Source organism: Tympanuchus pallidicinctus, unplaced genomic scaffold (assembly GCF_026119805.1).
Source record: "Tympanuchus pallidicinctus isolate F22 unplaced genomic scaffold, pur_lepc_1.0 scaffold8, whole genome shotgun sequence".
NCBI classification, from domain to species: domain Eukaryota; kingdom Metazoa; phylum Chordata; class Aves; order Galliformes; family Phasianidae; genus Tympanuchus; species Tympanuchus pallidicinctus.
This window is the reverse complement of record NW_026294802.1, coordinates 53,972,890-53,995,816: the sequence shown is the minus strand read 5'-3', so window position 1 is coordinate 53,995,816 and position 22,927 is coordinate 53,972,890. Positions and strand designations below refer to the sequence as shown.

Genomic DNA, 22,927 nt, shown 5'->3' with positions numbered 1-22,927 from the left:
TTTGGGCAGCTGAGGGTTCAGTGTGTGGCCCTGGGCAGCACCCCATGCCTGGGTCATGCTGCAAAGAAATGCTGCTGCCTAGCATGGGGATGGCAGAAGGATGCAAACAGCTGTGCATGGGCACAGCCCAGCTACCATTTGCCCTGCTATCTTGTTTCCTATACCTGGGAGCCCTCCTTGCAATACCTCTGACTGCAACTCAGTGCCTGCACCACATCCCCACTGCCTGCAATGGACACTGACTGAGCCCTGACAGGACCTTCCTGCCCTGCTCACTCCACCCATTAACTGCAATGACTCATGAGGCTGCAGGTAGGAAATGCTCTGGTTTATTCCCTTCCCAGTCACACAATGGATTTATTCTGTAACTAACATCCAATTACACAACATGAGCATCTTTTTCTAAGGCTCAGCTTGGTCTGGGGAGAAAGCAGCAGAGCTATACCCTGCTGGTCCTGGGTCCCTGAATGGGGTTGCTTTGCCCAGCTCAGCCCAGCTGACAGGCAGGGTGCTTGCTGGGGCTCAGCCAGTGCCACGTGTGTGAGTGGCACATGCTGCACCATCCCCACGTGCTGCAGGGCAGTGCTGAGAGCACCTTCAGTCAGCAGCAGCCCTGTGCTGCCCTTCCCCATTCCAGTGCCGCCTGCAGCTCAGTGCTGCTGCAGGGCCAAGCCAGGGAGGGGACATCTCAAGTTCAGATGAAATTCCCCATCTCAAACCATCACACCCCTGATGTGAGCTGCTCCCCTGTGGCCCTCTGTGCACAAACCCCAGCAGAACTTGTCTCATCGGTCTCCTCAAGAGCAGGGTGGTTTCTGGGCTGTTCATTCAATCCCGCGGGACGTTTTCTCCAATCCACTTGAGGTAGAGGGGGTTTCCTTGGTCAATAGGCAGGCTGATGACTTCGGGGATTTCAAAGGGATGGATGGATCTAAAGTGGAAACAGACGCAGCGGCGCAGTGCCACGGCCGCATCCTGCAGCAGGAACAGGCTGGCGGTGCAGGAAGCAGCGTGGTGCGTGGGCCCTGCCCCGGGTGATCCCCCCTGACTTCAAAGCACTTTGTGCCACATGGGAATTTTGCTTTGAGTTTGAGTTTTACCACAGCCACCAGCTGTGCTCAGCACTCAGTTCGTGGGGTGGACAGGAAATCTGCAGATGGGGGGACCTACAGACCCTGAAGCCCTCTTTGTCCCATGCAGGGAGCCCGATGTTCCCAGCAGCCTGCTCCAGCTGGTGTGGTGCTGGGGCTTTTCTGGCTCTCAGAGTGTACCCAGCAGTGCCTACAGCCCTCCTGGGTGGGATTGGTCTCGAGGAGAACCAAAGCCTGAGGATGAGATGGCTGCATACTGCGGATAGGAAGCCCCGTGCTCACCTGACATAGTTGGACAATTCACTTATTTTGGACGTCCTTGTTTTTACTAACTGCAGAGAGTAAAGAAAAAAGAGTAAAGGGAGGGAACAATCCTGAATCCTGGCCATGCACCACTGCCATGACCCTGGGGGTACTCGGGGTTGGTGCCACCCTGCAGCCCCATTTGGCTTGGGCTCTGGGATGGGGATTGCTGTGCCACGGGACACTGTCACCTACCAGCAGGATTTCAGTGGATTCTTCCAGTTCCCCTTTCCAGAAATACCTGTATGTAAAAGGAAAGAACCATTAGCACGTTCAACTATGGGTACAGCCCTACTGATCTCCCTGGTGCTTGGTGCTCCCTGCATGTGACTGTTCCTCTATGAAGTGGTGCTGGAAAAGCATCACCAGTCCTAAATGCCCATGATCCAACACGTGGAGCTGTAAGGCTGGGGCCACCCTTGATGTGCCAGGTCTGAGGAAGCTAAGGGCAGCAGGGCAGGGTGAGGTGAGCACTGGGAGGGCTGTGGGTGCTGACCCCTCTGAATGAGGCAGGGAGACATTTTGGACAGGGAGCACAGTGCAGCGGGATACTGAGCGTGGTATCACACCTTTTCCCTCTTTTTCCCTGCAGGAGAGGAGCTCTGCTTCTTGTGAGTCAGCTCTGACCTTTCAAAGCAAAAACGCTGCCAGAAGGCCACAGTGATTTCATCTGCACGCAGGGTCCCCATGTGAGGAGGCACCTGGAGGCTCTCAGTATCCACTGCACAGGGTGGGGAGGAGGAACAGACGGAGCAGGTGGGCCGTGCAGCTCAGCCCTGGTCCCCTCCTCCTTTGGGGTACAGCAGCCCAACTTACAAGGCCGAGCTCTTGGGCAGAATGTTCACGTAGGCAGCCAGCTTCTTGTCCATGATGCCCCTGGTGAGAGAGGAGAGGGTCACTGCCACTTGGCTCGCAGGGACATCCCTCATGCTGCCTCCTGCAGCACATGGGAGACATGGACTGAGGCTAATTATTACCCTGGGAAAGCAAAGTGATCTCCAGCTGGGGCTGCTCTGGCTCAGATCCTCCTGGCCTGGGGCTGGCACTGTCCCTAAAGCTGTCCCAATCCCCGGCAGCAGGGAGTGGTGCCTGGCACAGAGCTGCCCCCATGGACAAGTCGCAGGAGCCGTGGCCTGGAGGCCAGCTGTGCCAGGAGCTGTGTGCCCCAGCCACGCGCAGCTCGAGTCACTTAAAGCTTGTAAAGCATCTTGAATTAATTTGCAGCCCAACAAATGGCAGCAGCACGAATGGAGATCTCCCCGCTGTGCTCATCATGTAGGACACATGGCACAAATCACTTTGTTTTCCCATCTGCAACTTCCAAGTCACTTGAGCGCCGGAGCCTTTTCGATACCTTCTAATTGCTTCTGCTTTGCCTCAGCAAACTGTGATCCTGACTGATATCCTGCTCTTTGTTCTGGTGAGATGGGTGGAAACAGGCAACCACCATGGTAACAGGAAACACTGTGAGATGCTGCACGTGGGCAGTGCAGAATGCCTGCATAATAGGTGGTATCTTTGGGTTGGGTACCTAACGGGTGTTTCTGCGTCCCTGCCACACTGAACAATAGGCTCTGAAGGGAGATGGATGAAATATTACTAAGCAGAAAAGCCAAGGAAACGATGCACACGGGCCCAAGGCAGAAGCACCCCATGGGCTGCCAAGTGTTGAGTGAGTTCTGTGGCATGCAACCACCCAACAGCAGGTATGGGGCAGGGGCACATCTCTGGGTGGGCCATGAGTTTACTCTGAGGACTTGAAGTTATCTCTTAGAGACAGTGCAAACCTGTTTCCACAAATCCTGATCTCCTCTTCCTTAAAACAGCAGAAAATTCCCCTGCATCCTGATTCTTTAGAGCGCTCCTTTGAGCAACATTAAGGAAGAGCACACATGACAGCTCCAAGAAAAAGGTGGGTGGGAAAATAAATGCAGGAGCCCTGTGTCATCCTTCACAACCATTGCTCATTCATCCAAATTCCTGGAACAATTACTCCACCAGTAGAAATGCAAGCAAAGTAAACAGATCTCAGCAACAGAGAATGATTTGCTTCCTCTCCCTTCCTTGCAAGATAAGGAACAAAGAGTGGAAAACATTTGCAGAGCTGTTACAACTCAGTGTTTTCAGGAACAGAGGGATCTTTTCACCAGCCATGTACAGTTGTTCTTTTTTTTTCTGGAGACATCCAGTGGCACAGGCACTATTCTACTTGAATTTCTTCATACAGTTGAAGTATTTAAGGTGACACAAAATCCCTTTCAGTAGCCGGTCAGCTCCTGAATGGCTGCTTGGGAATGCTCCGCTCTTACAGAGGACAGGGAGAGTTTTTGGCAAGCAAGAGCATAGCAGGGAAAACAGCTCAGAGAAGGTGTTGCAGGAAACTTAATGGTCCATCATAAACATTTCCCGAGTCAACAGTTTCACTGCTTTGAACAAACCACCTATTGAGTCACAGACTGATGGATATGTGGAAAAACTGCATGCAAAACATCATGCAATGTATCTCAGACACTGAAAGAGAAAAAAAAATATCAAGTTTGATATTTCCCCAAAGTTTGTTCTGTGTTTTCTGTGGATCACTTCATTCATATTTGTTTTTATGTTAGTGCACTGTGCACTTCTCAGGGAATTTGTTACTGTGCTGCTCAGAGAAGAAGGATTATGGCCTGTCAGAGGACATGGGGTTGGGTCTTAATCCAACTGAGGATGTAGAGATTTCGGGCCATGGCTTGATCTTAAAAACAAAAGGCAGAAGTGTCAAAGCCCTGACACAGCAGAGAAGTGCAGCTCCTTTCCGGGGTCAAAGAAAAGCTTTATTTTGCAAAAAGCCATTTCCAAACAATTGAAGCAGACAAGCAGGGAAAGCTTCTCAGTACCTTGCAATATCCTTGGCAATCTGCTCGTTGAGGCAGTTGATGAAGACGATGGAGTGGGTCCCAGAGACATAGCTGCCAGTGATGGCAGAGTGCAGCTGCAGAGCGAGGCTTCTCAGCATGGGGTACATGAGCAGAGACAGCGTCATCGCCTGCAACATGTGAGTGATTATTGAAGGGAAAACGTTGCATTTTCTAAAAACAAGCATTTATCTTCATCTTATCTCTGGCTCAAAAGACCTCTCCAGTCTTCTTTCAACATTACAGCAGTGCTCACTGCAATTTAAGTGAGATTTATTCCCCCACAATGGGGCCAACCTAATGCTGTGCCAAGTTGCCTCTGTTCAGCTGTTTCTATTGCAAACAGGAGCACCCAGGACACATCCTGCAGCCAAGTGGGGATGGAGCCCCTGCCTCCCAGAAGATGCAGCTGGAGGAGAGCAGCATCTGCAGGAGGGACTCTGGACAACACATTCTGTGCAGGTCCTGCAGAGCTTTAGTCCTTACCTGCAAGTTCTTTCCTGCATTCTGCTGACAGATGTTTTGCTGTGACACAGACCTCGCACAGCAGGCATGGTAGGACAGGGCCAAAATGCTGTTTTTAAGTTCATTTCATCTTAATTATCTGATAAGGATGATACAGTCAGATTCCATCTGTTCACAGCAATCCTTACCAACGCAGCCTAAGTCTGTAGGGCTGCACAACAGCACTGCTCTTTCCACATGCTGACAGCAGAGTGGCAACAAGTTGTTTTGCTGCACATCCCATTCCTGGCAATCACGTTAGCTGCTCTTGGTCATCACATGCCATAAACACAGTCACATAGAAATGCAATCTGTAAATTATCTCAGCTGGGAATAGCAAGGTTAATTTGGTGTGCTGAGTAACAGCCGAAGGATGGGTGCCTGTGCTGGGGTTGCAGCTCTGCTGTCTCTGCACAGCTGCTCTTCTCTTTGTTGTTGTTTTTCAAACCAACAGCGTCTGGCCCTTATTCAGCAACAGTGACAAAAAGGTTTTTATAAGGCTAAGAAGATAGTCCTTCTTTCCTCCTTATTCCCTCCCTTCTCTGTCCTCTGAACACCTCCCAGCACACAGATAATGGCAGAAGTGCTCGTTGTTTTCTTAAAAGATTGAATTCTAAAAATATCTTGACACCACAAAGACAGGAACACTTCTGCTGGGGAAATGACTGATGCTCTGTATTCGTTGTCTCCTCTTTTTCAGTCCATGTGAGGAAATACTTTTTGTTATCACAAGATTTATCATCATAATTCTTTGAGCTTGTGTTTTTCCCCACGAAGCCATTGAACATTTACTGTACAGCAAATCCCACAACCAACTCCCACAGACACAAGCCAGACTGAGATACGCCTGTATTTACTTCTCCAGATTAGAAAATAATCACATTCCCTGCTTAGGACAAACTCTGTCCTGTTTAGCATGGCAATCATTAATCTCCTTGGAAGATGTATGTGCATGGGAAGAGGAAATCCCCATGAACACTTGTGGTTAAGTATTAGCATAACAGTGACCACCCCTTTGATTTTCTTGGTGATGTTTTTATGTTTGCTTGTGTTCGTTTCTGAAAAAAAAAATGGTGACAGCACGGAAGCACTGAATGTGCCAAGGCATGGTGCAAAAGTGAAGGGCTGAACCTTCAGGATTCCCACCTGAGGGAGCAGACAAACTCCTGGCTGCCAAAAGGTTCAAGTGAACAAAGATGAACAGCCTGCTGTGCGATTATCTCACTGCAAAGCACTGACTGGCAAAACGGTAGCTGAGCTTAGGGACTAAGATGTGCGTGAGATGAATTTGTTTTGGCTTTGGCCAGCCATAAACAGCTTTAGGGATTAAAGTCACCTTGTAAGGACTTTTCCTAAACGACTCTGCCTGGATGAGGCTGTGTACAAATCAAACAAACACACAACAACCAAACAACAACACAGCTCGTGCCAACCTCCGGGCTTCCTCAGCACAAGTGGAAAAACACCTCGGACACTCGCTTTACTCGCAGCAACCCAGGAACGCCTTTCTCCTGCAGGCTCCTTCCCTTCCACACCCTCAAGTTGCCCTCCAGGTGCCCCTCTGAAACCATGCCCTTGCTGCCCGCTCCCACTTACCAGCAGCACGGTGCGGCAGCCCGGCCGGGGGCAGCCCTGGGCGGTGGGCAGCGGGCAGCGGGGGCCCAGAGCTTCCATGCCCCAGCCGGGCGAGAGCTGCGTCCCGCTGCCTCCACCTGCACTGCCTGCGCTGGGCAGGCTGCCCGGGACGGCTGCCCACAGCCAGCCCTGGCTCCTCCTCCTCTGCCCTGCTGCCTGCCCTGCTGCCGGCCTGCCTGCCCACACGGGGCCACTGAGGTTGGGAAGGCCCACTAAGGCCATCCAGTCCAAGCAGCCCACCCTCCTGCCTGCCTTGCGTGGGGCTGGAGCACGGCCCCCCTTCCTCCTGCCTTCATCTTCCCATCTTCGGTGTTTTTCTCAGACTCCGGGGCTTGGTGCTTTGTGCAGGAGCTGCCACAGAGCTGTGATGTGCCACGGCCCTGAAACGTTTCACGACTTCAGACATGCCAGGCGCTGCCCAGCACGAGCACAGCTCCAATCCCTGCTGTTCCACACACTGAAAAAAACGACATTTTGTCTCCCTTCTGCACTTCTGTCTGTATCTGCCATACGGGGCTTGGCCCACACAGCCTCGCTGCCCAGCGGCACAGCCTGTGCGCACTGCCTGCCCCCCAGCAGCCCCCACCCGAGCTGCTCCCAGCAGGGCTGCGCACGACAGACGCCATCACAGACCCCAAACTCGCCCCACGCTCGCACACTGCAGATCATTCAATTTCTTAGAGTTAGGGCACTGTGGTTACGTTGCGGTTGGACTTGATGATCTCTGAGGTGTTTTCCAAACTCAGCAGCTCCACCATTCTACAGACAATCTCCCCACCGCCCCACGCAGCCCCCCAACAACACCCCTCACACGGGGCGGGACAACGCCAGCCCCGCCCCCACTTTATCCCCGTCCAATCGCAGCGCGAGGCGGTGGCGGAGATCACGAGGGGGCGGGGCACGGCCGCCATTTTGTTTACTGCGCTGCGGACGCGAAAGGGACCCTTAGCGACGGGGTGGCGTTGCTAAAGAGAAGGAAGGGGTGGGGCGGCGATCTCGCGGGACTTGGCGGCGGCGCCAAGATGGCGGAGGCTGTGGTCGAGCTGCTGGAGCGCGCGGCGCGGCAGGAGGCGCCTCTGGAGGAGCTGCGCGCACTGCGGCTCGCCGTTCAGGCCGTGCCGCCCGCCGCCCTGCGCGCCCGCCTCAGCGATGAGCACCTGGCAGCGCTCTTCAACCTCCTCGGCACCAGTGAACGGTGAGCGGCCCGGCCCTGCCTCCCCCCGTCTCTCGCGGTGGCTCCCGTGCCTCCTCCTGCTCCCGGTCCCGTCCTCTCGGCGAGGTGCGGGTCCCGGTGAGGGGTTTCTCTCTGTCCGCGCAGGGAGCAGCTGTCCGCCTGCGTTGCCGTCCTGGAGAGGCTCCTGCAGGCCCTGGACCCGCTTTACGTGATCCAGAACCTGCGGGAGGAGTTGCGGAAGGGGCTGTTCCACCCCGACGACTCCGTGAAGATCCTCTCCATATCCCAGGTACGGCCGTGATCTGGGATTCAGCTCCGTGCTCGTTCCAGCTGTTGGAGTGCTTTGCTGCAGGCTGCTGCTCTTACTGTGCAGCGTGTGAGCTTCGTGATATGCCTGCTAACCATAACACATAAAGCTCTGTTTGGACAGAGATCACTTGTAACTGAACCTTCTGTTTGTAATGGGCTGTTCTGAGTAGAGCATTACAAGCCAGCCCTGACAGCAGGTGCCATAGGGCAAAGTGCAGCAATGTTGTATTGCTCAGGTCCCTTCCTATCTGTGGCATTCTATGATTCTGAAGTTTGGGACGGAGCTCTGGTCATCACAGGCCCAATCCCAGCTAAAAGCAGCGCCGCAGCAGGCTGCTTGGGGTGCTGGCCTGCTTTGTTCTGAGTGCCTCCAGAAATGGTGATTCCCTTTGCCTGATGGGTGTCTGATCCAGTCCTTGTGGGGGGAAAAAAAAAATCACAAAACGAATCATAGAATGGCCTGGGTTGGAAAGGACCACAGTGATCATGTAGTTTCAACCTCCTGCTATGTGCAGAGTTGTCAACCAGCAGACCAGGCTGCCTAGAGCCACATCCAGCCTGGCCTTGAATGCCTCCAGGATGGGGCATCCACAGCCTCCTTGGGCAACCTGTTCCGGTGCCTCACCACCCTCTGTGTGAAAAACTTTCTCCTAATATTTGACCTAAACCTCCCCTGTCTCGGTTTAAAACCACTTCCCCTTGTCCTATCGCCATCCACCCTTGTAAACAGCCATTCCTCCTCCTGTTTGTGTGCTCCCTTCAAGTACTGGAAGGCCACAATTAGATCTCCCCAGAGCCTTCTCTTCTCCAAGCTAAATAAGCCCAGTTCACTCAACCTTTTTTCGTAGGAGAAAAAAGGCCGTTATGATGTTATTCAATAACTTTATTTAATTATACCCATAGGTTGGGAGGATTGTTGAAAATTCAGATGCTGTTAGAGAAATTCTCAACACTCCTGAACTACTACGGCAGATAATAAATTGCATTGGTGGTGAGAAAATAGCGGTGGCTAAAGAGGTAAGTGTTGCTTTCTTCCTCTTCTGTAGATGCTGCACAGAATGCCTCTTCTGCTGCTGTTGAAATGTCAGCTGCTGCTCTTTGTTAAGGAAAAAAGAGCTCATGTTGCCTCGAAGACATTTATAATCATATAAATGACTTAAGCCCAGAATATCCTTAGATATGGTTTAAAAACATTTACCCAGAACTGTTATTTTCCAGTAACTATTGGTGCATAAGTGAACTTAGAGGCCCACATTTGATGCTGGGGGTTTGAATCACAGTAACAAAAGCTAGCCCTTGTCAGCAGTAGAATAATTCTCTTTGAAAAGTGAATGACAACTACAATTTTAGACAAATAGCATGATTTAATATGTTATTAAAGAATGCTGAGGCTAAATCAAATCGTCCTGCGTTTTCTTCCCTTTGTGTTATTATAGCAAGCAATTGTTTTTGTTTACAGGCCATCAAATCTCTCTCAAGAATAGCCCAGACACAAGATGGCTTAGAGGCTTTGTTTGTGAGCAGCTTATTAAGTGACTTGAAAAATGTCATGGCAACAAATGATGTTGTTCGGTACAGAGTGTATGAGGTAGGAATGGGATCCACGTTGTCCTTACTGTTATGTGAGTTTTCTTCATGTCTGTTTTGTTGAGGCAAGAAGGGAGCAGGAGGAGTGCAGCACTGCTGTGCAGAGCTGTTAAAAACTCAGGTGTGGGAAAGAAACAGTGATGCTGAGCAGTGTGTCAGTTTAGAAATGCACGCTGAAGGAGGAATAATGCAGGTCAGCCATTTAGAGCCTAATGGGGATAGCAGTTCATATTTTAAAGAAAAGTCAGGTGTGTGTGCTGTCAGCTTGCAGCTCTGCAGGAGCCTGTTTCAGGCAAGCATTTAGATTAATTCTGAAAAGATAAAACTGTATTTAATGTATAAAGGGTTAATCTGTGTTATGAGGTGTATTTGGCCATTACTGTGAATTGTGATATACAAGGTGTGTGTAAACAAGGTTCTTTCTCCTGTGTTTTTATTTAGCTAATTGTTGAGATTTCTTCAGTGTCAGCAGATTCACTTAATTACTGTGCAAACAGTGGATTAATATCAGACTTAATTGGAGAGTTGACTGGAGATGATGTTCTGGTCAGGTACGTCACAGTGAATTTGAGATTTCCCAGACTGCTGAAGCCGTGGTGCTTGACCTCAAAATAACCCCCTGTAAACAGAAGACCAGATAAACTGTTTGTCTGTTACAGAGCCACGTGCATAGAGATGGTGACTTCATTGGCTCACACTCCCCATGGACGTCAGTATCTTGCTCAGCAAGGAGTGATTGACAAAATCTCTAACATCATCATTGGTGCAGAGTCTGATCCTTTCTCAGGCTTCTACTTACCAGGTTACATCATGCCTTTCTAATTTCCCGTGGTTACCCTTTGCAATTATTAGATGTTAAACTGGGAGGACTGCTAAGCTGTTTCAAAAGCCCTTGAATTTTTTGGATAGTAGAATTCACATTGGATGTGCACAAAATGCTAAAGAATAGGCTTAATTTATGCTGTTACTCCACTCTGAGTACTTGTTTCTTGTTGTCTCCATTAGGATTTATTAAATTCTTTGGAAACCTGGCTGTTGTCGACAGCCCACAGCAGATCTGTGAGCGATACCCTGTCTTTATGGAGAAGGTCTTTGAAATGGCAGAAAGTCACGATCCAACCATGATTGGAGTCGCTGTGGACACGCTAGGAATCCTGGGATCAAGTGTGGAAGGCAAACAGGTTTTACAGAAAGCAAGTTAGTATCATCTTTCTTGGTAATAACATTTTCTCAGTGTATTATACTATTAAAAAGTGTATTGATAACAGTGTAATAGAGGAAAGAGCTGAAAAACATACTCAGCAGTCAAGGTTGTCTCTTCAAATAGCTGCATTATAGCAGATAAGGAGGTTTTTAATTGCCTTGTCAGGCATGGCGGAGCGAAATGCCTCCCAGATAGAATGCTGGTGTTATTGGAGTCACTCTTCTCTAGTGAGCTGCAGCATGCAAACTGTCAGTACACCTGTCATGTTGGATTCCTTTGTTTCTCTTATCTCATGGCCTTCTCAGCAGGGTGAGAAAAATGTGAACTATCGTGCAGTGTCACTTTTTTCTTTTCAAAGGCTGCAATTTTTTTCTTAAGATAAAATGGTTCAAATGATTGAAAGTAGGTCCTGGGTTTTTTGTTGTTGTTTTCTTTTTGCTGCTAGTCCAAAGTGAAGAACTTCAGTGAAAAATGAGCATGAGCAGACATACAACAGATAACTGTTGTAGCACTGTAGGTTGGGATTGGGGTTTTCTAATCACAAATGTACAAGGGTCTGAGCTTCCCGATGCGATTCAGTTATCTGGGACAAATAACTTTGCTTCTGGAAATCTCTGGGTAGTCCACAGAACAAACATAAAAGCTTTGGATTCATCCGTCTTAGGTCTGTATGAAGCAGAGAGAATCTTTCAGTGCTCTTGTTCCAGTGGATCAAGGTATTCTTTCTCAGGCTTTATGTACTACATCAGTGGTAGGAGAGTGTTGTATAAAGTAACAGGTCAGTAACGTTGTACTTCTGCTGAGGTCTGCCTGAATTACTCAAGGAACTGTTTTCTTACTTTCAAAGGAAGCAGATTTCAGAATCTGTTAAACAAAATAGGGCACCAGGCTAAGAATGCACCCACGGAGCTGCGGCTTCGATGCTTGGATGCTGTTTCATCTCTTCTCTACTTGCCTGTAAGTTTATTTGGTGGGTTGGTTTTCTGGTCGATTGGTGGGCCTTTGTGTGAAGGCTTGCTCATAATTCTAACTAACCTTTCATATCTGAACACTTCTGTGATCTGTGCAGCCAGAGCAGCAGACAGAAGACCTTCTAAGAATGACTGAGTCATGGTTCACATCCTTGTCCAGCCAACCACTGGAACTCTTCAGGAGCATCAGTACTCAGCCGTTCCCTGATCTGCACTGTGGAGCTCTAAGGGTGTTCACTGTAAGCTTCTTTCTTTTACTAAAGATCTGGTCATGAACTGTATTGTCATGCAGTTTCAGGCTCTTCAGTCACAAACGGTGGTGTTTTATTATATGAAGTCCTGAAGCAGTCAGAAATAAATGTCTTTTCCATTGTGTCTCACTTGTGTTCACCATTTAATGACTACAGCAAATCAGTCATGTCTGCAGTGCTTTTCTTAGAAACTTTAATTCAAAGGTTTTTTTTTTTTCCTTGAAATCCTATACAGGAGGTCACTGCTTTGATAACTCACTTAAAATGCTAGAGAAGCACTGAACTGTGCTTGGTTTCCAGTGATAAACACTGTTCAGATGGTAGTTATGTAAATACTGTGTGGAATTAATATTCCATTTAAGTTTTTCTGCTCTCTCTACTGTGTTACTGATTTTGGGGTGTTTTTAAAAGTAAGATGAATTTTCCTTCTCTTTTTGTCTTCACATTTAGGCTATTGCAAATCAAGCTTGGGCCCAGAAGTTGATGCTCAACAGTCCAGGGTTTGTGGAATACATTGTAGACAGATCTGTGGAACCTGACAAAGCTTCCAAGGATGCCAAGTATGAACTGGTGAAGGCCCTTGTAAACTCTAAAACAATTGCAGAAATCTTTGGAAATCAGTATTACTTGAGGCTTAGGGCTTATTTGAATGAAGGCCCTTATTATGTCAAAGCAGTTTCTACTACAGCTGTGGAAGGAGCAGAGTAAAGTCACTGATGTCTCAATTCCCCTTCTTACAAACCACATTGCTGAGATAGGTGTTAAGATGTAAGGTGTGAAGGATTCCCCACACAGGAGCTGTGTGAGTGTCTCTTTAAAGGAACATGAAGCACTTTGACTCCATTTGAAATGAGGGTCATGAGAGCAAATCAATTCTTACAGGGCACAATGTAATTTTTCATGGGATCTCCTGGCAGAGTTTTCCCGTGTGCTGTTCTGAGACAAGTAAGTGCAGTGAGCACTGCTGACTGTGTCTTATTTTGCAGAAGCTGTCAATGTTTACTTAAACTGTTTTGAGGTTAGAGTTCCTATCATGTTTTCTCAGTAGATCACAGTACAATTTAAAAAGATAAAAAACTGTTGAGGTTCTGTAACCTCACATGCTGCCATAGTTTCTCTTTTTTAAAAAACATTTTTTTTTATCTCTGCCAAGGTTGGCACTTGCATAGAAAATATTCTTTTAGCCAGCTGTAGTTCTGTCAGAAACTTGCTAAGAGTAAACTGGTCACGTTCTGTCCACATGAGGGAGTACAAACTGGATTCTCTTCTCTGATCAGGTTGCTGAAAGTAAGTCATGTTTAAATAAGTCCTGAGCATTGTTTACATTTTATACTGAGGATCACAAAAAACAAACACTTAATCCTTAAACAGAAGTAAGCTGATCTATAAAACCAAACTGGGAGCTTTGCCTCGTTAACTGTGGCTGTGGCAGCTTGGTTTGCTTGCTGAACAGGAGCACCAGCTACAAGTCTACTTCAGAACCAAATCTTAAACTGTTTGCGTTTTTTTTAATTAAAAAAAGATTAATGTTTTAATGTTTTATTTAAAGAAGTACCAATTTTATTTGCCTGAGTTGGAATAAAAGGGGTAAGAACACAAAGTGTTTATGTTCAAATGCATGAACTGAATTGGGACACAAATGTAGTGCTTCATGAGACTTCATCTTCCTCTGGAGGTGATGGGTGAGGTGAGGTGCAAGGTTGGCTGGGTCCCTTCTGTCCCCCCCGATGTGTCGGTCCATAAACAAAGATCACAGTGTGTTTTATACTGGAGGTCTGTCTTGGATTTGTTGGGGACATAAATCTGAAGACAAGGTGGAGGGAGCATAATAACATGAAATGACTGCTGTGGGGCTTATTTTAGTGTGTGAAGTCAGCTGTGCATCTATGGAAAGTACTTGCCTGGTGTCCTCATGCTGCCAAGCGAAGTGGGCTGAGCTGTCTGGTTGTGCAGTAACTCTTCTATTGCTTGTAGTACATTCAGGCTGCAGCAGAGATGTTATCATTGCCTGCCAAAACATTGCTGGCAAGAGAACGTTGCTGGCAAGGAACTGAATGGGCTCAGAGAAGTTGGATAGTTGGGGAGAATCTGTCTGACAAACTATCTGAATGCAGGTGATCTGTTACTTATGATCAGATATGTACAAAAAATTGTCATCCAACATGATGCTACTTCTCACTTCATCCTAGTGTGCATAATAAACATCTGCTGGTGGGAAGCACAGTATGTACTGTCTCATTTGTGAGCTGAGGGAGCACAGGAGCTGTGTGAACCTCTGAGTATGGAGAAACATGAAAGCACTTAAAAGGAAAAGAACATGACTTTGCACTTGTATTGGGGTTGAGCTTGGTTATTCCAGGTGGCTTCTTGTGCTGGTAGCTCTAGATGAGCTGTACACTGAAATCTTGGTAAAGGAAATCAGTATAAACCTTTTCTGCAGCTCATGAGTCACTTCTGTGCACGTCTTCTGCTGTTGCTTATGAAGGCTGCTCTCTGTGTCAAGTCCTTAACATCTGTTTTGCATGGTTCATGTGCCAAATACAATATATTAAAATACAGAGGTGCCAAATGAGGGATTTGTATGCACATGTGCCTCAGGTTTTTGAGCTTAGACTCAGGTCTACCCCTGTTCAGTACATGCCAATACATTTTTTTTATAGCCAAATGGTTCACGTGTTACTGGTGGTGTATCTTTATGTACAAAGGAAAACACTGGGTGCACACCATGTTTCTTTGTTCTTGTTTTACTTGCTTCACACACATGTACAAGGGCATGCAGCTAGAATACGTTTAAAGCTTTTGTTACTGCAACATTTTGTTACTGCAACACGATAGCATTAGTAATTCATTAGCTGTTGAAGGGAAGAAGCCAACTTGGAGGGGAGCTTGCTGAATATGTACAAGAAAGAAGGAGTGGTGGAAGGAAATGCAGCCTTCCTTCCCAAAAATTATACTTTAATCAGAGAAATGGAAAGCTTCACTTGTTATTCTGTCCAAGTTAAACTGTTTGAACTTATCGATATAGGTCAGAACCCTGCAGGACACCAGGCTGTAGTACGTTTCCAGCAGCGAGCAGTTTTTCCCGTCGCTTGTTTCCTTCCAATCCTTAAATAGCTCATCCTCGTTCACGTTGGAAGAGGTAAAAATGAATTTATAGCAGCATCGACTGTAGCTGATGTGCTTTTCGCCGGAAAAGCGAGAGCTGTGGATGGGAGTGATGCCAGCTTTCTTAGCACAGATCCCGATGAAGACGTCGGCAGGCACTGAAGTTGGCACCTCCTGGGCAGCCACGAACACCTTGCGCACGACGTCCTGCGACATGACGAAGGCTCTCCTGTCACAGTAATCCGGGTAAAACTCCTCTGGGTAGTGATGGATGGGGACGAAGCTGGGGCTCTGGGGGTCTCTGTCAGGCACCCCTTGGTGGATGACCCTCCCGCTGTAGACATCCTCTAGTTGAGTCAAGCTGAGCAAGTATCCAGCCAGGCTGGGAATGCCAACAAACATTTCTTCGTCCGTCTTAAGAGTATACCTTGCGTGAGGACAGAAAGTCACCACCCACTCCACAATCATCATCATCTTCTGTGTCTGAGCCGCAGGGCAATCGATGAAGCTGCCCTCGATAATATCGCGGTGCTTTTGAGACTCTTCATCGATCTCCCGCTGGGCTTCTGCCGAAGCTGGCCTTCCTAAAGCAAACAAGGTGAGGACAGCATAACCCGTGGTGTCTGTCACATTGCCCCACGTCTGCCTGATGGCGTTGCGCCTAGTCCTGTTTCCTGGGCTGCTGCAGACGAGAACAAGCAGAAATATCTCTTGATCAGAGCACGTTGCGCTGCTGACGGTGTAAGACCTGGAGAGGTTGGCCTTCAGCAGGGCTATGTCCAGCTTCCTGGCCCGCTCCCTGATCTCCAGGGTCTTTGCATCGCTGTAGGAGAGAGGTAACGACCGCAGGAAGTATTCCTCCAGCAAGTCTGCCCCGAAGAGCAGCATGTGGAACAGCAGGACATTGAACAGGACAAAGCACCACTGGTGGGTCCGGAGTCTGCACGGCTGGGGAAGAAACACCTGGGTGCTGAGCATTTAATTTTGTCTCACGTTCGTAGTACATCTTAAGATACATTCAGGCAAAATGGAACTGTGGCTTGTAGTTGTGTACATCTGTTAAGTCTACAGCTTTTTGCTTCCTACAAACCAGGGACAGCTTAAGCTGAGGTGGACATTAATGTGCTGTAGATTAAATGTCTCATCTCTGTGCATCTATCTGTGGATATGCTGAGGAATAACTGAATATTTGAATGGCTTTCTGCCTGTTTTAACTTGTAACTGAAGGCATGAGATATTAATGAAGTCCTGTAAGGTCAGTTTGCATCCTCAGAGGTTAGCCTTGGTACTTGATCTGACAGAACCATGGGACAAGGGGTAAGGAGAAAAGGGGAACCGTTACTGCATAGGATTGAACTGTATCACTCAGGACCAAGCCCCACCTCAGCCCAGGGCTGCTCCCCACCTCTCCTGCTCCCTGCTGTGCTGCTGGCCCAGCTGCTCCCCACCCAGTGCTGGCTCTGAGCTGTAGGATGCACCTCAAGCCTCGTGCTGTGCCCACACCCCACACCTGGGCACCCACCTGCATGGCTGTGGGCAGCAGATCCCGGAGCAGCGTCCCCTCGGATGGCAGCGCCTATCTGGGGCTGCAGGGTTGGGTTACCTCCCCATACCCACGCACAGCTTCACCTCTCCTGCTGTGGGGAGGAAAGATGATCCCGAGGCCGATTGTGTTGCAGCTGCAGCAAACATAAAGCCAGGTTCTAGCCTTTCCTTCTGCTCTTTGTTGACGCTCAGGAGGGGTTTGTGTGATGTCTGTGGGGTCCTGGGGGAATGATAGAGTGCAGCTGCACTGGGGACACTTCAGTGAAATGCCGTTGTGTCACAGGGCTGTGCTATCTGCCCACCCATCACTTGCACTTCTAAAGGACTGCACGTGTTGGTGCTGTGGTGGTGGTGGCACCCAGAGCGTCCCCACAACCCCCCTAAAAAGTAGTGTGGAACCATGGGGCGAAAAGAGTCGTGCCTTCTCCTTGGGCAGCTGTTGTAATGGTGGCAGGAGAAGTGCCCTGCTGTGAGCAATGGGATCACCCAGATCTCCTTTCTGGGCTGCCCACTGGGCTGCAGCTTTGGCTGGAGCAGAGTTGGGTCCCTGCAGCCCTCACAGAGCTGTGCTGTGGAGCTTGGCAAGCTGTCTGCACGGGTAATGTCACTTGAGTGTGCTCTCCGGAATAAAAAGCTGATGAGGAAATATTTTTCATGTATAATAATACAGCTCTACAGCCCCAGATACCCATTCTGAGGAAAAAAAAATTCCTCCTTTGAAGATGCTCTGTCTCCAGCTAAACTATTTAATAAGCAAATAAACACTGGTATTTGAAACTTCTTCCATTACAAATATTGGCTTTCCCAATTGTGTGATTTTAAAACAATAATAAGCCCCCCCATGTGCATCAGCCTGCTGCAATTACACGCAGCATGGTGCCCGCAGTGCTGGAGCCCTTCCTTCTGCTCAGCGTTGTGGTGGCAGGGCTTGATTCAAACAGCCACGTGTGCACCCAAAATACATGCAGATTTCTGTTTTCCAACCAAAGCTGCTCCCTATGGCTAAACTGATGAGATTTATCTGTGTTAGGAGAAACCTCACTCCTCATGAGGTTCAATAGCCTCCAGAAAAGGGAATTCCACATCCTTGAGGGGCTGAGCTCAGATCTGGGCACCTCACTGTGTGCTGAGAGCACCAGGGACTGCAGAGGGGCTCCTCTGGGTCTTAATAACAGCATCGATGGTGATAAATAGAGGAAGACAACAGTTTTGGTCTTAGTCACCTAATAGAGATGTTTTTGCTGACAGTTATGATTCAGCTCCTGCAAGCAGTTCTTCACCCTGAATTCTCCGCAAAGCTGGGGAGGTGATGGGGGAGATGGTTTCACAGAGCTTAATTGCGTTTATTTCATTTGGGTTTTGATATTTAATGTTCCTCAGGATGTTAAATGAAGGTAGAGAACTTACAAACAAGCCAGCAAAGCGGAGAGCTGACAAATAGCTCAGCCCCTCTGCATCCCAGGAAGGGCATCTTTTTCCTATTTCATGGCTCACTTGACTCATTTGACTACACTGAAAATATGTTCTGTAGCCAAGCTCCCGGCATTCATTCTTTCTTTGCATACATCAGGCTTGGAATTACAGAGCTCTATCTTTCTCTATGTGTGTGTTTGATTATTGCTTCTTGAGTTCAATGACAGCTTTGACAACCATCTCCCGCTGTGTTTCTCGATACAGACAGCTCAAACCCTCTGTGTGTTCTCTCAGCATTATGTTCAGCATCAGAAACGCAGAGCTAAATATCAGCTGAATGGAGAGAGCATTAATGGTTGCAAAACGTTGAGCTCAGGCACAGCCACGGTCCTTGCTTGGCTCCAGAGCATGGAGATGTGCTGGACTTTGCTCCTTTGTTCCTCCCCAAATGACTCTCTGACTCATCCACGCCATCGCCTCCCACAGATGTATTTATTGCTCCTCCAGACACAAAGATCCGGAGCTGCCCCACACCCTGGGCTGTGCCCCCTGTGCTCCCGCAGTGAGGCTGCACAGGCCCCACGATGACTCAAGGTTGCATTAAACTGCAGCTGCTGGAAAAGATGCACGGGGCATTGCTGGCTGGAGCTGGAATGGCTTTCCGAAGAGAAGTGAACATTCCTAGCAAAGCACTGGAGGAGGGGAAGGGCAGCATCTCTGGGCAGTGCCAGCTCTGATTGAGAGGCACTCGGCTCTCATGGGGAGAAAATGCAGGACGGAAGCCCTGCTGTGGGCTGGGAAGGGGCAGGGAGCATGGGGAGGAGCAGCCGGCACCGCTTTGGCACAGACAGTGTGGGACGTCGTGCCAGCTGTCATTGAGGTGTACACACGGCGTGGGGCAACCTTCAGGCTGAAGGCAATGAGTGCTCACACGATCCCATTGGCTCTCCAGCCCTATTGGCTCTATTTAACCCTATCTGTGCAGTGCAGCCGCACGCTCCCGGCTCAGGTCCCTGTGCACGAGGATTCTTTCCCCTTCTGGCTCTTTCTCTTCCATTTTTCACATCTTTTTCCTACCCATCCCCATCGTAATTTTAAGTAATTCCTCCCCCAGACTGTGCTCACCCCGCGTGTCACCGCGCCGCCGCCCCCTCTCCTCGCAGAGCTGCGCATTAACATTTTGCACCCGCTAATGGGAGGCAATTAGTGAATGAAGAATAACTTCTCCTTCTTAAAAGCACGTTGGGTCAGGAAGCGTCACATGGATGGATGGCACAGGCGGCACGGATCGCTTTTCTCCCAAACGACTCCGAGTGTAGGAGAGCCCATATGGAGAGGGAGGAGGAGGAAGGGATGCTGCGAGAGAAACACAAAGTCTGCTCATGGGAAGCGGCGTAAACCCGGAGAGCGTTTGGGGAGGGAGCGGAGCTGCGGCACCGCGGTGGCACCGCGCGGGGCATCGCGCTCCGGGGCCGCTCCGTTACCCGTTTCCCGGGGGCAGCGGCCGCTCCCAGCCCGGGCGGGGCCGCGTAACGGCAGCGGTGCCCCCCCGGGAGATCAGTACCGGCCGCGCAGCACGGCCCGGGCCCGGCGCCCGGCACAAATATTGACGCGACCCTATCCAAAATAAAACAAACAGAAAGCCATCCCTCGCACCGGGGGAGGCGACGGGGCGGCCGGCAGGTGGCAGCGCGGGGCAGCGGCCGTGCCGTGCCGTGCCGTGCCGGGACCACAGCGGGCACCGGCAGAGGGAGCAGCGCCGTGGCGGCACCCCCACCGAGCCGTGCCGTGCCGTGCCGTGCCGTGCCGTGCCGTGCCGTGCCACAGCATCCCCCGGGCGGCAGCACGGCGGGAGCCGAGCCGAGCCGAGCCGTGTCGGTGTGCGTTGAGGGCACACCGCTCCCGCCCCCGTTCCGCCTCCCAACTTCCCGGCACCTGTTGCTACCGCCGCCTCTCCCAGCATGCGGAGCGCCCGGCCGACCCGCGGGCTGCTGCGGGGCGCGCCGTGATGGGCGGCCGCCACGGGGAGCGGCACCGGTACCGGGAGCGCGCCGCCGCCCGCGCCCGCCGGGGGCAGCGCCCGGCCGGAGGCTCCGGCAGCGCGGGGCGCCGATGCTCTGCTCCGCTTCGCCCCTCCGGGCGCCCGCTCCGCTGCGCTGATGCCGTTCTCGGGCGAGGAGCGGAGCCTGCAGGGGATCTACAAACCCGCGGCGCCGGCCGAGAGCAGGGCGGGCGGCGGGGCCGCCGTCTGCGCCGAGTGTTACACCAACCGCACCTTCGTCTACGACGATGGCAGCGCCCACAGGTACGGCTAAGGGGTCGGGGGGGCAGCGGGCACATCCGGAGGGAAAGGGAAGGGAAGAACCGGGGAGGCCGTGTCGGGACCCCTGGTTTTGTACCGAGAGACCTCGTCCCTGCCCGCGGCACGAAGTTTCTGCGGGAAATTCGGCCCCCGAGCTCAGAAGCGGTCGTGAATCCCGAGGACACGCAATGCACACGCGGGAGAAGCTCGAACGCTGCCGAGCGTGGCACGTCCCAGCCTGGGCTCTGTGTTGGGTGGGTTCTGTGCCGAAGTTACGATGGTTGGGGCTGCGGGCAGAGCTGCTCCGTGCGGTCACAGCAGACGATGCCATCTTTGCGTGCCCAGCGCCCATCTAACGGGGGATGCGTTGCTGCTGGAGAGCCCCGGCTTTTCCTGGCAGCTCGGTAACGCGATCATTGGCTTTCGTTCGTCAGGTATTAACAGAACAAATGAAGTGGGTGCGTCAGTTTGCTGTTGGTGGATAAGGACTCGGGTTTGTGCCCAGAGTTGGATGACTGCGGTGTTGTTTTTATGTCGACATCTCACTGTGATTTAGGGACACCATCTCTTGTTCCTAAGAGACTAGACAGGAAGATAAGCAGCAGTGTAGCCGATGGACTCTATCACTTTCAAAGCATTGCTGCTGGCTGGGTAACATGCAGTTGTTGAACATTGGTTCCTGTGGTTGGAACTCCTGTCACCACCTCCTGCCGTCCTCTGCCAGAGGCACAATGTCCCATGCAAAGGAGGGACTGTAGTGCCTCAGGGACTGGGACAGCATCACCCCTGTGTGTATATGCTGTCTGTCTGCCTGTACGCCTGTCTGTCCCCCTGTCTAGGCTTTGTGGGCATTCCAGGGTGGTGGTGAAGCTGTAGAGCACCCCTGGAACCACTTTGCTCATTGCACACCTGTGTGTGGTGTGTTTCAGACCCTGTCCTTGATGAGGTTATGGAGTACAGCTGTGTGTGTGAGCAGGTTTGAGCTGGCGATGCAGCTGGTGAGGGACTGGGGCTGTAACAACACAGGAAAACGACAAGCTGAGACTGCAGCTATTGCTCCTTTTTATTTATTCTACAGTACTGCCCAGTGTAATTTATCCTCATGTAACATGCGACAACACTCGTCCAAAGGTCTTCTCCTCTGTCTTTTCCAATATGTAGAGAAGAGCCTGGGTTTTAATTATGATTACACAGCTCAGTGTGTTTGTAACCCCCTCCAGCTCTGTGGAGGCCGCAGTGCCGTCACATTCTATCTCTGTGTGCCTGCCCAGCACCAGCACAGTGCCTGCAGGGCTGCTCTGGCCCCTGGCTCCGACCTGGTGCAGCTGCAGCTCTGCTGTGTGCAGAAGGCACTGAAGGTTTGTGTTCAGAGGACTTTGGCAGCAATGCTGGCCCCTCTGAGATAAGTGATGTTTCTGTTGTCCCTTCACTCTTCAAATCTAGGGATGGTTCAAAACAGGTTCCATCTTCTCTGTCACCACCATCTGTATGTGTAGATGTCTTTGTGCTTTCCCCCCATCCTTTATGAGTGGGTGAGCAACCCCAAAGCTCCTCGCAGTCAGGAAGAAAGGGGTTAACAGCAAAAGCACTTAAAAGTATGTTTGGAGAGCAAATACTCAGAGGGTACGAAGAACCTAAATTTTGCTTCCCTACATCATGGGAAATCTGGGTAAATGTTTACACAGGGAGCTGTCATTTAGGGAATAGAGGATTTCCTCCGGGCCAGAGCTGCGCTCCCCCTGCCTTGCCCATGTAAGGGCACGGGTGCGGAGCAGTGATGGATGGGGGCCATGTGGAAGGGCTCACACAAACACACCCTGTGCGAGTCGGGAGCCGGAGGGAGAGGAGCGGTGAGCAGGGGATGCGGCTGCGCCACCCGCTGCCTCCCGTGGGTTATTTGAGAAGGAAGAGGTGAAATGGGATGGTGTGAACCGTGACACCTGCAGGAGGAGCTCAGGAACATCGCGTCTTTGTATTTGACGGATGTGGCTTTTCTCAGGTCGGTTTTTAAAGCCTCTTCCAGGGACGGCAGAGTCTGACTGTCCCAGAGCTGGGCTGGGAGCGGCTGGGTGAGCGTGGGGAGAGCCGGCAGTGGGGCTGGGGGGAACCTCGTGCTCCTGGTTCCGTGCATTGAGTCTGCCTGTGACCCATCCCACTGCTGTGGGAGTGCAGTCCTGGAGCCGACAGCTGCTTCTTCTTCCACTTCCAGAAATGAATGGGGAGATGCCTCTTGGATGGAAGCTCGCAGTGAGCTGGGCTCTGCAGCTAGTTAGTAACAGTTCTGCTGGGCTGGGTGATGGGCTCAGGCATTTATTGCCTTTCCAGAAGTCACCGGTGTGGGTTGCAACAGCTGTGGGGCACCTCAGCCTCCCTGCTCCACAAGGAATTGCAACAGGGAGCCAAGGGCCACACACCACGTATTCTTGATGTTTACGTAGTAGAGATAAGAAGGATTTCTGCTCTTGTTTTGCTCAGCTGATGAGGAAAGGGCAGCGAGTGGCTCTGAATGAGGCTTGACATTCAGGGCTGGGCACCCAGGGGATGCTGTACAACTGCTGTGGGAGAGCACCTTGTGGCATACGTGGGAATATGGAAGGGTTCTTGGGATGGCCTTCCCCAGTGAGGGACCCCTGAGTGCT

The 22,927-nt window shown here is 50.6% G+C and overlaps 4 protein-coding genes across 12 annotated transcripts in view; 2 read left to right on the top strand and 2 right to left on the bottom strand.

Moving 5' to 3' along the window:
• Window positions 1–313: 313 nt before the first annotated feature.
• Window positions 314–6,542, bottom strand: CUTA (cutA divalent cation tolerance homolog). Its single transcript, XM_052668709.1, has 6 exons — window positions 6,389–6,542; window positions 4,271–4,419; window positions 2,211–2,270; window positions 1,590–1,635; window positions 1,374–1,423; window positions 314–931 (listed from the first exon to the last, which is right to left on the bottom strand). Exons 1-6 carry the CDS (start codon window positions 6,464–6,466, stop codon window positions 829–831), a joined length of 486 nt encoding a protein of 161 aa, XP_052524669.1. The 5' UTR covers window positions 6,467–6,542; the 3' UTR covers window positions 314–828.
• Window positions 6,543–7,434: 892 nt separating this feature from the next.
• Window positions 7,435–14,141, top strand: PSMD5 (proteasome 26S subunit, non-ATPase 5). The gene is made up of 10 exons (XM_052668771.1): window positions 7,435–7,622; window positions 7,746–7,890; window positions 8,814–8,927; window positions 9,370–9,498; window positions 9,939–10,048; window positions 10,157–10,299; window positions 10,503–10,694; window positions 11,549–11,658; window positions 11,771–11,911; window positions 12,374–14,141. The coding sequence occupies exons 1-10, from the start codon at window positions 7,450–7,452 to the stop codon at window positions 12,629–12,631; spliced, it is 1,515 nt and encodes a 504-aa protein (XP_052524731.1). The 5' UTR covers window positions 7,435–7,449; the 3' UTR covers window positions 12,632–14,141.
• A 647-nt stretch (window positions 14,142–14,788) lies between these two features.
• B3GALT9 (beta-1,3-galactosyltransferase 9) lies at window positions 14,789–16,006 on the bottom strand. Its single transcript, XM_052668949.1, has one exon. It carries the CDS (start codon window positions 16,004–16,006, stop codon window positions 14,879–14,881), a length of 1,128 nt encoding a protein of 375 aa, XP_052524909.1. The 3' UTR covers window positions 14,789–14,878.
• Window positions 16,007–20,093: 4,087 nt separating this feature from the next.
• Window positions 20,094–22,927, top strand: part of KCNT1 (potassium sodium-activated channel subfamily T member 1) — a 56,371-nt gene continuing 53,537 nt past the window's right edge. For 2 of the 9 annotated variants that reach the window (XR_008202590.1, XR_008202589.1), the window contains exon 1: window positions 20,095–20,291. Coding sequence is in view for 3 of the 9 variants with exons in the window: in XM_052667300.1 (XP_052523260.1) it covers window positions 20,146–20,291 (146 nt within the window). In the remaining 6 variants the exon portion in view is untranslated. Of the gene's footprint in view, window positions 20,292–22,120; window positions 22,288–22,927 lie in introns of those variants that run through there. The other 7 variants (XR_008202586.1, XR_008202587.1, XR_008202588.1 and 4 more) reach the window with 6 other exon arrangements.